Below are 16,875 nucleotides of genomic sequence, written 5' to 3' on the forward strand. Positions count from 1 at the left end.
ACAGTGAAACAAGTCTGTCTGTATCTGCTCGGTGGCCTCCTGAACGCCTCCCTTGAACGGGGAGGTGAGACACCCTCACAGCTCAGTGGGACTTTTTTTCTTTCCTTACTTTCTCAGCCTTGTCACCCAGCTGGTATGCGAACCAGCTGTGTGTGAGAAGGTCCCCAAGCAATGGTGGGGTCTAGTGAGAGGAGATCCATTGATTTTTACCAAGAAAAATAGGCATGTCTATTTACTTTGAGAGAGAGAGAGAGAGAGAGAGAGTGCGTGTGCCAGCAGAGGAGGGACAGAGAGAGAATCCCAAGCAGGCTCTGTGCTCAGTGCAGAGCCCGACGTGGGGCTCGGTCCCAACTACTGTGAGATCATGACCTGAGCCGAAACCAGGAGTCAGACACTTAACCGCTGAGCCACCCAGGCGCCCCTACTGAGAAACTTTTTACACAAGCCAAAGGTAACTTGGAAAGGTGGGGTGTAAACGGATAAGAGTACAGATGCTCTGGATGAAACAGAAAGGGGGGGACCCCCGTCCCACCTACCAGGGACAAGCTATTCTGAACAGTTTGGAAACCACCAGACTCGGGTGTGAGGATGGGAAATTGGGAGGGGGACAGGGCCACTTACCCAAGCTGGGGCACGGGACAGAGGACGGCGAGGTCAGATAAAAGTGTCAAAACCCAAGTCTGGCAGCAAGGGGGGACGCATGTATATACACACATGTCTACAGAGTATAAATCAGATACATAGTGTATCATCAGTCTTCAGGGAAGACAAGAAATCTTTGTAACGGAGTAATGAAAAGACTTAAGTATATTTTAACACCTCTCCCTGTCAGAACTCTGTTGAGCCTAATATAGCAATATTACTGAGTTTTAGGTAAACACCTTTAGAAATGCTTGGAATGTGACCTGTGACTTTCATCTTTAGAGACTGTGGGTTCAAGCCCCATGCTGGGCTCTGCGCTCCACAGTGTGGAGCCTGCTTGGGATTCTCTCTCAAATGAAGATAGACAGATAGTCAAAGCCTGGTGCTAGCGACTTATTAATGTAGGAATAATCAGCCAACCATTTACTTAAAATGCTGTTCAACAGTGGACTTCAAGCTGTATTACAAAGCTGTAATCATCAAGACAATATGGTACTGGCACAAGAACAGACACTCAGATCAATGGAACAGAATAGAGAACCCAGAATTGGACCCACAAACATATGGCCAACTAATCTTCGACAAAGCAGGAAAGAATATCTAATGGAATAAAGACAGTCTCTTCAGCAAGTGGTGCTGGGAAAACTGGACAGTGACGTGCAGAAGAATGAACCTGGACCACTTTCTTACACCATACACAAAAATAAACTCAAAATGGATGAAAGACCTAAATGTAACACAGGAAGCCATCAAAATCCTCGAGGAGAAAGCAGGCAAAAACCTCTTTGACCTTGCCCACAGCAACTTCTTACTCAACATGTCTTCAGAGGCAAGGGAAACAAAAGCAAAAATGAACTATTGGGACCTCATCAAAATAAAAATCTTCTGCACGGTGAAGGAAACAATCAGCAAAATTAAAAAGCAACCAACGGAACAGGAGAAGATATTTGCAAATGACATATCAGATAAAGGGTTAGTGTCCAAAATCTATAAAGAACTGATCAAACTCAACACCCAAAAAAACAATCCAGTGAAGAAATGGGCAAAAGACATGAATAGACACTTCTCCAAAGAAGACATCCAGGTGGCCAACCGACACATGAAAAAATGCTCCACATCACTCATCATCAGGGAAATAGAAATCAACACCACAATGAGATACCACCTCACACCTGTCAGAATGGCTCACATTAACAACTCAGGCAACAACAGATGTTGGTGAGGATGCGGAGAAAGAGGATCTCTTTTGCATTGTTGGTGGGAATGCAAGCTGGTGCAGCCACTCTGGAAAAGAGTATGGAGGTTCCTCAAAAAATTAAAAATAGAACTACCCTACGACCCAGCAACAACACTAGGTATTTATCCAAGGGGTACAGGTGTGCTGTTTCGAAGGGGCACATGCACCCTGATGTTTATAGCAAGACTATCAACAATAGCCAAAATATGGAAAGAGCCCAAATGTCCATTGATGGATGAATGGATAAAGATGTGGTGTACACACACACACACACACACACACACACACACACACACAATGGAGTATTACTCGGCAATCAAAAAGAATGAAATCTTGCCATTCGCAACTACGTGGATGGAACTAGAGGGTATTATGCTAAGCGAAATTAGTCAGAAAAAGACAAATATCATATGACTTCACTCATATGAGGACTTTAAGGTACAAAACAGATGAACATAAGGGAAGGGAAGCAAAAACAACATAAAAACAGGGAGGGGGACAAAAACTCTTAAATATGGAGAACAAACAGAGGGGTTACTGAAGGGGTTGTGGGAGGGGGGATGGGCTAAATGGGTAAGGGGCATTAAGGAATCTACTCCTGATCATTGTTGCACTATATGCTAACTAACTTGGATGTAAATTAAAAAAATAAAATAAACATTAAAAAATTAAAAATGCTGTTCAACAAATCTCCAACATGATGCAAGAATTGGGAATTACTTTAGATTTGTGGTAATTACTTTAGGCTTAGCTATTTTATAACAGGTAGAATAAAAAGTACCTATGTATGCATCACTCATGACATTAAAAAACGCATGGGGCACCTGGGTGGCTCAACTGGTTAAGCATCTGACTCTTGGTTTCAGCCAAGGTCATGATCTCACGGTTTGTGAATTTGAGCCCCGCATCAGGCTCCACACTGACAGTGCAGAGCCTGCTTGGGATTCTCTCGCTTTACACACCCCCACCCCTGCCCCGGCTTGCTCTCTCAAAATATATAAACGTAAAAAAAAAAATCTCTTTTAAAAAATGCATGAAGTCCTGTGCATTTTTATTAAATTTTTTTTTTCAACGTTTATTTATTTTTGGGACAGAGAGAGACAGAGCATGAACGGGGGAGGGGCAGAGAGAGAGGGAGACACAGAATCGGAAACAGGCTCCAGGCTCTGAGCCATCAGCCCAGAGCCTGACGTGGGGCTCGAACTCACGCACCGCGAGATCGTGACCTGGCTGAAGTCGGACGCTTAACCGACTGCGCCACCCAGGCGCCCCATGTGCATTTTTAAACTTGATAGCATTTATGAAAATTAAAAATGTGTTCTAAGTACAAATTTATTGAGTCTTGGCATATTTATATTAGTCAATGTGTATGTCTATATTTGAAAATTATATAATATCTGTTCCTTTATAAAAACTGAAAAATTCAGGTAAGCGAAGACAAATAATGCCAGCAGAGAAACACTGCTAATCAACTGTTTTCAGGTGCAGACACACTATACTTTATTCTAAATAACTGGTGATGTTCAATTTCCATGCTTTTTTGAAAGGTGATTTTGGAGTGAACAAAACTCAGTTTTGTTTTTTTGTTTTTGTTTTTTTGAGAGACAGAGAAAGTGAGCAGGGGAGGGGCAGAGAGAGTGGGAAAGATAGAATTCCAAGCAGGCTCCACACTGTCAGCACGGAGTCCGATGCGGGGCTTGAAATGTGAACCATGAGATCATGACCTGAGTCGGAACCAAGAGTTGTACGCTTAACCAAATGAGCCACCCAGGAGCCCCAGTTGCAACTTATTTTTAAAAATGTTTTAACTTTCAGTTTTTTAAAAGGTAAGCTCTACACCCAAAGTGAGGCTTGAGCTCACGACCCCAAGATCAAGAATCGCATGGTCTATCAACTGAACCAGTCAGCCGCCCCCATTGCAACTTATTTTAGAAGGTAATACTACATTGCCAATATTAGAGTGCTGTGTAGGAAGCATCCTGAAAACAAATAACACACGCCGAACCGTGAGCATACTGACCGGTATGGTTCTGGGAAAGCCAGATTTGAAGAATGATGACCCTTGTCTCACTACTGCCAGCCCTGGAAAGTATTAGAAGCCCTCGCATGTTATATCCTTGTCCCCATACACAAAAGCACAGACAAGCTGCAAGGGCGCACTTCAAACCAAACTACTATTGGGTGGTGAAATGAGCGGACTCCTTCTCCTTTATAAAGTGACTTGGTGTCAGTGATGCAAAAATATTTTTTAACGCTGTCAAATTGCAAAAAAATTAAATGCATTTATACAGTCTCATATTCTGGGTATATTTTTCTTTGCTAATTAATATTTTATCAGTATAAGACATAGGTCATAGGAGCTAAGGGAAAATACTAAAAATATACAGATTTTGGTCAGGCCTGGATCAAACTCACAATGTCAAAACAGAAAAACAGGTTGAAATTGCACAAGAGTAATTTGTAAGTTTTGCGTGTTTGGCATTAGTTAACAGTTAAAAGCAGTGATGATATATACTCTATTAGTAGGCGAGCATTCAAGTAACAGGAAACAATTTAAAATTTATTAGGCATTTTGTTTAAAAAAAAAATCAGATCTTGGAGCGCCTGGGTGGCTCAGTCAGTTGAACGTCTGACCCTTGATTTTGACTCAGGTCACGAGCCTTGCGTGGGGCTCCGTGCTTGGTGTGGGGCCTGCTTAAGAGTCTCTCTCCCTCTGCCCCTCTCCTCTGCTTGTGCTCTCTCTCTCACTCTAAAAAATACAAAAATGAAAGTATAAAAAATCAGATCTCCTTCTGATAATAAACTTGTGCCGATCTATGTGTCAATCTATCAATTATCTCAGCTGTGGCTACATGATCGAATCTCTGGAATCTGACAAGTCCTCAACAATTGTGACAACTGAAGAGACCACCTCATCGTTGCTTTGTGTGCAAGTAAGAGGTCTGCAAAGTAGCAACAGTGGGGGAAAAGGAAAGGTCTATTCCCTTTTCTCTGTCAGTATGCTTTAAAGATTTTCTTTCTCGAGGCTCTGCCTATTTGGTCTGTTCACCTTTAGATGGATAATACTTTAATGTTTTATATTCAACGATCCAGGTGTTATTTTTTTTTTTTTTTTACTAGAAAACATATGTAACTTAGGGGCGCCTGTGTGGATCAGTCAGTTAAGTGGCCGACTTCGACTCAGGTCATGATCTCGCGGTTTGGGGGTTTGAGCCCTGCGTTGGGCTGTGTGCTGACAGCTCAGAGCCTGGAGCCTGCTTGGGATACTGTGTCTCCCTCTCTCTCTGCCCCTTCCCTGTTCGTGCTCCCTCTCTCTCTCAAAAAATAAACATTAAAAAAAATTTTTTTTAAAACATGTAACTTATAATTGCCACTTTGTAATTTTTAAGTTACTTTCCAGAAAATCTCCCCTTCCCCAGAATCAAGTATTAGCTTTGGATTTAGGTGAGCCTTGCCTTCTTAATCTCTCGCTCACGTTGCAATGGCATCAATGGGTTACCCCTCCTAAATGCTACTGATGTATAAAATCCTACGCTAAGGTTACAGAGCGACTGGCGTATAAGAGGTCAAGGAAAATAAAAGTATGGCCGATAGAAAAGACAAAAACTACACAGCTCTGTTACTTTAAAAAATGTTTTAAAAGTATAAATACATGCTTTCAAAAATTCAAATATACAGAACACCTGCACAGCTGAATACAGGAGCCCCCAGCTGTATTTCATTTGCTCAATTACCACACGGGCCGAGAAGCTATGACGTCAGGAGCTTACACATAGACCGCTTCCATCATCACAGAAAGCCCATTGGGCAATTCATTGGTTTCTGCTCTACAGTAACCATAATTAAGCACTAGTATATTATTATTACAAAAGTCCTTTATGTATTCTGGATATAAGTACCTTATCAGACATAATCTCAAAAATTTGCTGCCATTCTGTGGGTTGTCTTTTCATTTGATGGTGTCCCTTAAAACACTGAAGTTCATTTTGAGGAAGTCCCAATTTTTTCCCCTTGTTGCTTGTGCATTTGGTGCTGTGTATAAGAAATGGAAGATTTACTGGTATGTTTTCTTGTCAATTTTATAGTTTAGGTATATGATCCATTTAGATTTAGGTATACGATCCATCTGGGGCTGAAATTTGTGTAAGATGATGGTCCTTTAGCGCTTTGTGATACAGTTGTCCTGGGACTTTTTGTTGAAAAGATTACTCTTCCTTATTGAATGCTATTGGCACACTTGTGAAAAATCAATTGTTCATAAACGTTGTTGATTTCTGGATCCTCAGTTATATTTTATGTTCCCGAAACCCATGTTTATCCTTATGCCAGTACCACATTGCCTTGGTTACTGTAGCTTTGTAGTAAGTTTTGAAATTGGTTAAGTGTCAGTCTTCCAACCTTGCTCTTCTTCATGATTGTTTTGGCTTTTGTAATTTTCCATATGAATTTTATCAGTTTGTCAGTTTCTGCAAATAAGCCAGCAGGGGTTTTAATGGGAATTGCACGGACTCTGGAGCATTCTGGGAGCATTTTTATCTTAACAATGTAAAGTCTTCCAATCCATGAACAAAAATGAATTTCCATTTATTTAGGTCTTAATTTCAACAATGTTGTGTAGTTTTTGTTCACCTTGATGCTATTGTAAATAGAATTAAAAAAAATCTCAATTTCAGAACATTCACTGCTGATATGGAAACAAAACTGATCTTTGTATATTGATCTTGTATCTATCCTGTGGTCTGGTGAGCTCATGCAGTTTTTATTTTATTTTATTTTTTTACAATGATGTTTTTTTATTGAGCATAAGTTGTGTATTTTTTTTAATTTTTAAAATTTTATTGAGCTCATTTAGTTTTTAAATGAATTTCTTAGAATTTTCTACAAAACAAGTTTATATAATCTGTGAATACATAGTTTTACTTCTTTTCCAATATGGTTGACTTTTATTTCTTTTTCTTGACTGATTTCTCTGGCTAGAAACTCAAGTACAATGTTGAATAGAAGTGGTGAGAAAAAATATCCTTGTCTTAGTCCTGATTTTGGGGAGAGAACATTCAGCATTTAGTCTGTTGCCATTAATGATGTTAGGTGTGGGGTTTTTGTAGATGTTCTTTATATCATGTTGAGAAGTTTCCCTCTTATTCCTAGTTTGTTGACTATTTTTATCATGAAAGGGTGCTGAGTTTTTCAAAGCTCTTCCTGCAACTATGAAGACAATTAAGTCAACGTGGTAATTTAGTCCTTTATGAACATGGTAGCATTGATCCTCATTATTTTCGATTCTATATTTATGAATTTACCAATTTATATCTAAACTTGTTTGTAATCCCCACCTCAAAACTGTTAGCACTTCTATGATCATTCACAGGCATCTGCAGACACACGAAATTTAGAGCTTCCTGATGTGCGTGTTCTCCGTGGAGCTGAACAAGGCAATGCTTTGCCTTCCTGTTCCAGGTCCCCCCAGACGTGACCAGAAGATGAGGGGGCAGGGGGAGTGCAGTGCAGTGCAAAAAAGTTCTGGTTCTGGGGCTAGTATGAATCCCAACTCTGGCAATTATTAGTGGGGTGGCTTCAGGCAAGTCACTTAATATTTCTAAACTTCGTTTTCTCTTTTGAAAATAAAACAATATGTACCAGGATAAATTGTCTTCAGGATTTAAGATTGTAATCTATTTGAGGTATGTATATACACACACACTTCCCCTAGGAGCAATCGCTCTGTATTCACTAATTCAGTATCCACAGTGACTTTATGGAATGGAAATAATGTGCATAAGGTGAATGCTGTGACTAACGAGAAGCATCTGCATATGACATTGAACTTTGGATGTTAAACCAACCTTGAATTCCTGGGATAAATCTTACTTAGTCATGGTGTAAAATCCTTTTTATATGTTGCTAGATTCACTTTGCTAGTATTTTGTTGATGACTTTTGAGTCTATATTCAGAACAGATACTGATCTGTAGTTTTCTTGTGATGCCTTCACTGGTTTTGTATCAGGGGAATACTGGCCTCATAAGATGACTTGGGAAGTGTTCTCACTTCCATTTTTTGGGGAGAATTTGCAAAGGATTGGTGCTAATTCTTTAAATGTTTGGTAGAATACAGCAGTGAAGCCATCTGGGCTTGGTATTTTCTTTGTGGCACGTTTTAAAGTTATGAATTCAGTATCTTGGTTATTGGCAGTTGTCTTTTTCACTTGCTTTCGGTAGAACCAACAGTGGTAAGATGATCTCTCAAGGCCAGTACAATTCACTAAGAAAATTAATGTTATCGAGGAAGACATATCCAGTGTCTGTAGGATTCAGATAAGCAGCTGGCCAGGATTCTCCAGTGGCAGAACTGTCCTGCTGTCTTGCTCTAACAGAGACAAACATTTCATCACCTCTCGTGCTTTCACGACCTTAGGAACAAGAACTTTCAGCCTGTTTACAGAAGATTTAGATACAAACCTGTTAACAGACATTCGTAGTAAAGTCATATAATCACAAATTAAAGTTTGCACATTACTAGGCTATATACACACATGCATATTTACATATTATCTTTAAATCTATCTACAAAAATAATACCTGTCTCAGAACCTGTCAGGAAGGCAGTATGTAGTGGAATAAACACTGGAATAGAAATCTGGAGATCTCAGTTCTGGTGTCAGCTCTCACTTCAACAAGATGCCACAATCTGTTTCTCCCACCGATAAAACGAGGTTAAGCCTGATGATCACCAAGGTTTTTTTTCCTCATTCTAAAAATACAAGGACTTCTTCAACAATAATGTCATTCCTACTGTTGTCGCTTCCGAGTGCTCGAAATGAAAATACTTTTGTTCTAAGCACATCCACACTTCATTCTTACAGAACAAGCCAACCAATTCACCAAATCTTACAAGAAGAGGAAGAGGAAGTCTGTGGCTAAATAATATAATTCCAACATCTCAAGGTCCTGGGTTTGCCATGAAATAGCCACTATTAATCCTCTCTCTCTACAAAAATGTATTTGTTTTTTCGTCACACCTCACTTCCTGTCGGTCCCGTAGCACAGGAGGCGTGTAGTCATTATGGCAGCTTTCAAACACAAGGAGGTCACTTGTCTGAAATTCGGAGCCCGTCAGAGAGACTGAACGGCATCTCATCCGTTGTCTCTACTGGCACATTACTTCTCCCAAAGCGACACGAGTCGCGGTGGGAATGGGGACTTGAGATAAATGCATCCGCGGTCCGGCTGCAATGACAACTATCTGACGGCAAAACGCTGCTTGAGTTACCAAGATGCGAATGGTAAAGAGCGTGGAAGGAGTCTTGAGACGAGTGATACTGTCCAGCCCCCGTCGAGGTGGACGCAGGGCTCTGGTAAGGGCCGTTACACATGACACACGTCTGGAAGCAAGTCTTCCTTCCCAAACCCCGGTGAATGTCCAGTTTAGCAATGAGGGGTTTCCCAACGTTTACTTCCTGCTTCTCCTCTACAGTATCTTCCAGTCCTGAGTACTGATACGACACACACACTGTGAAGATTAGATGTTCCTGAAAAGGAACAGGAATAAAGTTATTTTTATCAACTGTGAGAGCACATCAGTCTCAGAGTATCACTGACATCTACAAATACGCACAGGACCACACAACAAAATCCACTGTCACTCCCCTTTCCCAGCTTCCAATCCTCAAGGCCCGTTTACACCTTCCCTATACTAAGCAACGCCGGCTATAATCATGTTCCCTTTCCTTCATTCGATACTTTGAATTGGCAGAATTCTAGTACTTACTACTGACGGTAGTCAGAATCACAGAGACCTTGTACTGTATTCTGGAGGAATAGTTTAAAGGTGTTTTCCAAGCAGTGGGGCTTGGGAAACTTACCCAACTGGTGGAGATGGGAGAACGGTCCTTTAAGGAGAAAACCTGGCTTTACACCCAGGCCAAAAGTTTAGCTGTTTTAAAAAGTATTATGAGATAATAATCCATGGTCACAGGTGGAAAAGTATAACTGCATCAGATCACAGGCTTATTTCACAGACAAAGGAGACTGAAGAAGATTAGCTATGAACAGGATGACGATAGTTTGTATCTGTTGTTCCAACTAGAAAATGATTATTCAAAGATGCAAAGATATTTAAAAGCAGACTATGCTCTGTATCTCTAACTTTTTTGTTTTAAATGTTTATTTGAGAGAGAGAGAGCACACACATGCAGAAGAGGGGCAGAGAGAGAGAGACAGACAGACAGACAAAGAGAGAGGAAGAATCCCAAGCAGGTTCCATGCTGTCAGCACGGGGACTTGAACAGATCTCACAAACTGTGAGATCACGACCTGAGCCAAAATCAAGAGTTGGATGCTTAACCAACTGAGACCCAGGCACCCCTCTTTTCCATCACATACACTCTCATGTGAACATCTTCAGGCCATTAGCAGGGACAGAACACCACGCGGAAGGGGGGTCACTGATAAGACTGTGTATCACGTATCTCTACTTCAATTTAACACTCAACGAAGCAGCAGTCTATAAAGCGATACAACCGTCACACGCCAAAATGAGTTTTCACTTTCATAAGATTAGCAGTTACAAACAGGAAAAGTAATAACCTTTAATTTTTGCAGTGAACTGAGCCGAGTATAGAGGCACTGCTTGGGGAGATCCTTTGATACCAAATAGCTGCCAGTTTCCTCAGGCGTCCCTTTGTTTGCAGCTTTTGGATCAATGTCTAAGTCCTGTGAAAAGTAGCAGGCGTTGTTAATGAAATCAGTGAGACTCACAACACTGTCCATGACAATAAAATATCTGAACAGGTATTTCTCTCTTACGAATTTTGGCTGAGTAGGTAAACTCTCATCCAGGACTAAACAAACAATAAAGACAACACTCTAGAGTACAATAGGAATTCTAAATTCTGCACACATATGCTTAAAAAGTTAGCTGTGCAAGGACAATTACTTCCAAACTATCCCTAGAGACACTTCTTCACCCACTCCAAGCTTCCTTTCACATCCAAGCCCCATTAGTGTGTGACTCCTGGATTCTCGTCCTTCTATTCATCACTTTTGGGCAGGTGCAGGGGGTTATCTAGAAACAATAAACGGACAAGACACAGACAGCCCTTCCCTTTTCTTCTCTAAGAGACAACTCCTGGCTCAGGGCGGGAGATCTGTTCTGGAACTCCAGGGAGAAGGCCTCAGGTTCTGCCCTGACCAATGCCCAGAAAGCTGCCGGGGCTGGTAGAGAGACCTATCTAATTCTGGGCTTCAGTGCTGGAACATCTGCTCTCACACTAAGCAATGTCCTCCTTGAAGCTTTTATCAATACCAAAGGTGATGCTCTGGATTTGTCTTGCACCTTGCTTACTTCTCAATTTACTAAACTCGTGTAGGAAAGAGGGATACTATTTATTGGCTTCTTTAGGCTGACACAAAATACATACTGTATCTTAATTTATGGAAAAACAAATTTCTGTGCTTCCAATATACTACCATAAGACTTTAATTAACAACAGTAGTTTTTAAAAGGAAATTATTTTTGACATAAGAATAACAAATTTTGGGGCGCCTGGGTGGCGCAGTCGGTTAAGCGTCCGACTTCAGCCAGGTCACGATCTCGCGGTCCGTGAGTTCGAGCCCCGCGTCGGGCTCTGGGCTGATGGCTCAGAGCCTGGAGCCTGTTTCCGATTCTGTGTCTCCCTCTCTCTCTGCCCCTCCCCCATTCATGCTCTGTCTCTCTCTGTCCCAAAAAGTAAATAAACGTTGAAAAAAAAGAATAACAAATTTTATTCCTTCGTATTTGATATTCTACTTAGGGTAAGGGAAATTAAAGGCTTCTTTCCTGGGTGAAATTTGACATTTAGGATATTTTTGGTGATTAGTTTTTAAATATTATGACTACTGTCACTAAAACACAAATAAGTATTTACATAAATGGAATATATAGGTATTTACATTTCCTTTAACTTTACCATGAAGTTTCCAAATGTTTAGTTATTAGTAAGTGAGGCTGTAATCGGTATATTTTGAACCAAAGAAGAAAGGGGGGACTTACGAGAGGAAAATCTGTGACATAGGCATCGCACATTACTACGTCGGGCGGCTTGTGGACTATGCTTGTGTAGATTATCATGACGTTGGAGAACTCTGCGGCAAACCCTAACTGAATCTGGACGCCGCACTGAAATTTAAGGCACATACTTTCTGGGAGTTCTGAAAAAGAACAAAAAGAACAACCTGTAAATAATCATTTGAGGAGTGCTCGGTAAGTTTTCTGATGATGAGCGACAGATAAATATTCTTTAAGGGCAAAACAGGGCTTTTGTTTTTACTCAGAAAGGTTCTGTAACTAACACATTGTTCAAAGACACATAAACACACATGCATACACTTACAGAAAGAGGAAAAAAAGCCCCATATTCTGCTGGTTGGTCAGGCAAATAAAAGCCTCGCATTTACTATTTCCTGACAGTTCTTGTCCCTCTGCGTATATAATTTTGACAGTGGTAACCAAAAGTATCCATACAACTTGTAAATTTTCACTGCTGCCTCAATCTTCATGAAAATAGTTTTCAATAAGCATAATGTTGCCGAATAGTTTGCTACTTTGAACAACTCCACTATTCTTGAATATCTATAGTATTTCTGGATTTTATTGTTTTTCTACCACAGTTAATATTTCTTATATACATGTACTTAATGCTTTAGATACAGCTGCTGGACGGTTCCTCACACATGTGACATTCTCCACTCACGTAGACTATAAATAGATTTGACCATACAATTTCCAAAATGAACATTAATTTTCAAAATGTTTACCCAGTTGATGAGATTAAAAAGGAAAAACTACACTATCATAGTTTTAATTTTGTTTTCTCTCATTACTACTTAAGTTTACCATTTTTATATTTGTTTCTTAATTATTCATATATTCTCAACTGTGTATATTGTTGAATTTGCATCCTTCGGCGAGTGATTAAGGGAGTCTTAATGTTTTTCCTTTTGCCATTTTGTAAGAACTTTTTAAATTATTTTTAAATGTTTTATTTTATTTTTGAGAGAGAGAGAGACAGAGAGACAGAGTGCAAGCAGGGGAGGGGCAGAGAGAGAGAGGGAGACACAGAATCCGAAGCAGGCTCCAGGCTCTGAGCTGTCAGCACGGAGCCCGATGTGGGACTCGAACTCATGAACCGTGAGATCATGACCTGAGCTGGAGTCGGACACTTAACCGACTGAGCCACCCAGGCGCCCTTTGCATGAACTCTTTAACATAAAAAATACCAAACCTGTTACCAAAAACAGTGCTCTCTTTTCACACAAGCTACTCTGACCCTCTAGAGCCTGTTTGCCTTTGGTAAGATGACATATATCCATGTGTAAAAGATAAGAAATAAGTATTTTTTTAAGACCACAATCTTCTCATGATGTTTTAAAATATTTGGGCCTGGGGCGCCTGGGTGGCGCAGTCGGTTAAGCGTCCGACTTCAGCCAGGTCACGATCTCGTGGTCCGTGAGTTCGAGCCCCGCGTCGGGCTCTGGGCTGATGGCTCGGAGCCTGGAGCCTGTTTCCGATTCTGTGTCTCCCTCTCTCTCTGCCCCTCCCCCGTTCATGCTCTGTCTCTCTCTGTCCCAAAAATAAATAAAAAACGTTGAAAAAAAATTTTTTTTTAAATATTTGGGCCAAAAACTTCCTGCAAATCAGGTTATAGTCTCAGTAACACAGACTCACTCAATAACTATTTTACTGAACACCTACTATGTGCCAGGTGTGGTATAAGTAATGAGCAAACAGGAAAATACTGGACCAGACACTTCTAAACTTTTTTTTTTTAATTTGAAAATCTAATTGGCCTCATTAGGCGATTTATGAATTGGGCAGCACCTCATCCACCAAGTAAAGAGATACTTCCTCAGTTTCATTTTATAAAAGGGTTTTTTGTTTTGTTTTGTTTTTTCTCTTTTCACTGTTGATCTTTACCACCGTGTTCTGCTATTGTTGTTTAGAGTTTTTAATCTTTATTATTACTTTTTAATGTTTGTTTATTTATTTTTTTGAGAAAGCGAGCAAGTGTGAGTAGAGAGGGGAGGGGGACAGAGGATCCCAAGCAGGCTCCGTGCTGACAGGAGAAGGCCAGATGCAGGGCTCGAACTCACGAACTGTGAGATCATGACTCGAGCTGAAGTCGGACACTTAACCGACTGAGTCATCCAGATGCTCCTAGGTCTTTTTTAGAGGAAAAGACTCGTAGCAAATCCAAAATCTTCATTTGTCAATGATTTAAACTTACTTTTTCACTAAACACACAGAATTACCAGTAGTAATTCATTATGTTGTAGATATGATTTCCACTCCCTCTTTCTCCTGCTCACCAACTCGCTGCTTCAAGAGTCAGAGAGAGCGAATGCCCAGTAATATTTATGAGCACATAGTATTTGCTGACTAGTATGCTTGTCCCTTTACACGTGCGACCTCCTTCAACATCAACAACCGTAGCAAGTGTTATTTCTTGTCCCCATTGATAGACAACATGCTTACCAAGGGGCAGGGACAGAATCAGAACCCAGGCCTGTCTGATTTTTCAAACAGCACACTTCCAGCAGCTCAGAATATGATCAAGTCTAAGGGACTGTATATTAGGTAGATTGTTTGGTCTTGGGTTTGCCCACCACGCTAAAATGTTTTCACTACAAAGTTGAGAAGAAAACAATTTATCCAGGAGGAAAAAACCTCCTTCATGATTTAATACAAGCACATTATAGAACAACGTCACAAAAAGCAGCCATCACCGTACCGTGTGCCTTGGCCCACTGCAGATTCCGCACCAGAGATTCCGCAGAATATGCTGTTCCCTGTATTGGGTCAGTAAGTGCTCTCTTTTCAGACAAGCTGCTCCGAATCTCCAGAGCCTGTTTGCCTTTGGTAAGGTGACACTTACCCATGTCTAAAAGATAAGAAATAAGTATTAAGACCACAATCTTTTCATTATGTTATGTTTTTTATTTTTTATTTTTTATTTTTTTTAAATTTTTTTTTTCAACGTTTATTTATTTTTGGGACAGAGAGAGACAGAGCACGAATGGGGGAGGGGCAGAGAGAGAGGGAGACACAGAACCGGAAACAGGCTCCAGGCTCTGAGCCATCAGCCCAGAGCCCGACGCGGGGCTCGAACTCCCGGACCGCGAGATCGTGACCTGGCTGAAGTCGGACGCTTAACCGACTGCGCCACCCAGGCGCCCCTCATTATATTATGTTTTAAATACTTAGGCCAAGAACTCTCCTGAAAATCAGGTTATATTCTTAGTATCTATCACTTATTCACTCAACAAGTATTTACTGAACACCTACTATGTGCCAGGAACGGGTCAAAGTAATGAGCAAACAGATGTGAGAGAGAGAGAGAGAGAGAGAGAGCGAGAGGGAGACAGAAAGAGAACATGAGTGGGGGAAGGGCAGAGAGCGAGAGGGAGACACAGAATCCGAAGTGGGGTCCAGGCTCTGAGCTGTCAGCATAGAGCTGGACGTGGGGCTCAAACCCATGAACTGTGAGATCATGACCTGAGCCGAAGTCAGACACTTAACCGAATGAGCCACCCAGACGCCCCCCTCAAAAATTTTTTTTAAATGTTGGACCAGCCCACTTCTAAAGGCCCTTTTAACTTTTATCTTCTATAATTCTATTACCAAATCCCTAATACCTTAAACCTTAAAATTCACAAAGAACTGAAAGTATATTTGTTTACTGAAAGAGTAGTCCTGATTTTATGTCTGCACTCCGTTGGGAAATACACGCAATTAGTAAACAAATGACTATTTATAATCTACGAGAAAGTTAAGGTCCCGTGCCATCTACACCTCAGATATCTTTATTTTGAGAGAGAGAGAGAGAGAGAGAGAGAGAGAGAGAGAATGAATTCCAAGCAGGCTCCACACCCGACACGGGGCTCGATCCCAAGAACCATGAGATCATGATCTGAGCCCAAATCAAGTCAGACACTTCACTGACTGAGCCACCCAGGAGCCCCTACCATGCATATTTTAATTTTCACTCAAACACAGGCATTGGTAAGTAGTATATGCCAATGTTTTAGGTTTTGAACTTAACAAAAAAGTTATGCCACAATGTGTTTTCATCCAACCTATTTTAGACAAAGACTTATGATTATTGATAAATCTCAATTTAAACTTACAAAGCTATATATTATTTAATATGAACAAATTATTTCTCCTACATCTCTATATATTATTGTTAATAAAGTTATAAACTAATAGTATCTGGTCTTGGGAAAGTAGTTACTTATCTGGAAAAAAAGAGGTAAAACTAAGATTCTTAAAATAAATTTTTTAAAATGTTTACTTGTTTTTTTGGGGGGGGGAGGGGCAGAGAGAGAGAGGGAGACACAGAATCTGAAGCAGGCTCCAGGCTCTGAGCTATCTGCACAGAGCCCAATGCAGGGCTCGAACGCAGAGTGAGATCATGACCTGAGCTGAAGCGCGACGCTTAACCACCCAGGTGCCCCAAAACTAAGATTCTTAAATAGAAGAATCTATTCTGAAACAGAAGCCTCATATATAAAGCAGATAAAAGCAGACTTTTCTGGCTGAAGCAGGATGGCAGGAGGAGGTCCAAAGCCCTGGCTGTCTATGTTACATGGGAAGATGGCGAAGTCAGGTGACCCAGCTACAAGATCTGCACTGATAAAAACATGAAAATAAAAGTGACTCATGGCTCTTAGGTAACTCTCACATAGCTGATACTCAACCTGCCATCTTTGGAACACCCAAGAAACTCCATTTCTCATGGGCTGGTTTGCAAAAGAACTGTTTTTTGGTATGACTTTTATTATTTAATTAAAAAATTTTTTTTCTTTATTTCGGAGAGAGAGAGAGAGACAGAGAGACAGAGAGACAGAGAGGGAAGGAGGGAGGGAGGGAGGGAGAGAGGGAGACACAGAATCCGAAGCAGGCTCCAGGCTCTGAGTTGTCAGCACAGAGCCCGATGTGGGGCTCCAACTCACAGAACTG

The 16,875-nt window shown here is 40.8% G+C and overlaps 1 protein-coding gene across 3 annotated transcripts in view; it reads right to left on the reverse strand.

Moving 5' to 3' along the window:
- Positions 1 to 6,515: 6,515 nt before the first annotated feature.
- The window catches only part of MALT1 (MALT1 paracaspase), a 62,810-nt gene continuing 52,450 nt past the window's right edge, over positions 6,516 to 16,875 (reverse strand). For 2 of the 3 annotated variants that reach the window (XM_047086371.1, XM_047086370.1), the window contains 4 exons: positions 14,645 to 14,794; positions 11,908 to 12,065; positions 10,464 to 10,589; positions 6,516 to 9,406 (listed from right to left, as the gene is read on the reverse strand). In XM_047086371.1, coding sequence (XP_046942327.1) covers positions 8,966 to 9,406; positions 10,464 to 10,589; positions 11,908 to 12,065; positions 14,645 to 14,794 — 875 coding nt within the window. In that variant the 3' untranslated portion in view covers positions 6,516 to 8,965. The remainder of the gene's footprint in view (positions 9,407 to 10,463; positions 10,590 to 11,907; positions 12,066 to 14,644; positions 14,795 to 16,875) is intronic. The other variant, XR_006963304.1, reaches the window with a different exon arrangement.

This window comes from Lynx rufus, unplaced genomic scaffold (genome assembly GCF_022079265.1).
Source record: "Lynx rufus isolate CCGP_SWC_20201006 ecotype Redwood Valley unplaced genomic scaffold, mLynRuf1.p SCAF_20, whole genome shotgun sequence".
NCBI lineage: Eukaryota > Metazoa > Chordata > Mammalia > Carnivora > Felidae > Lynx > Lynx rufus.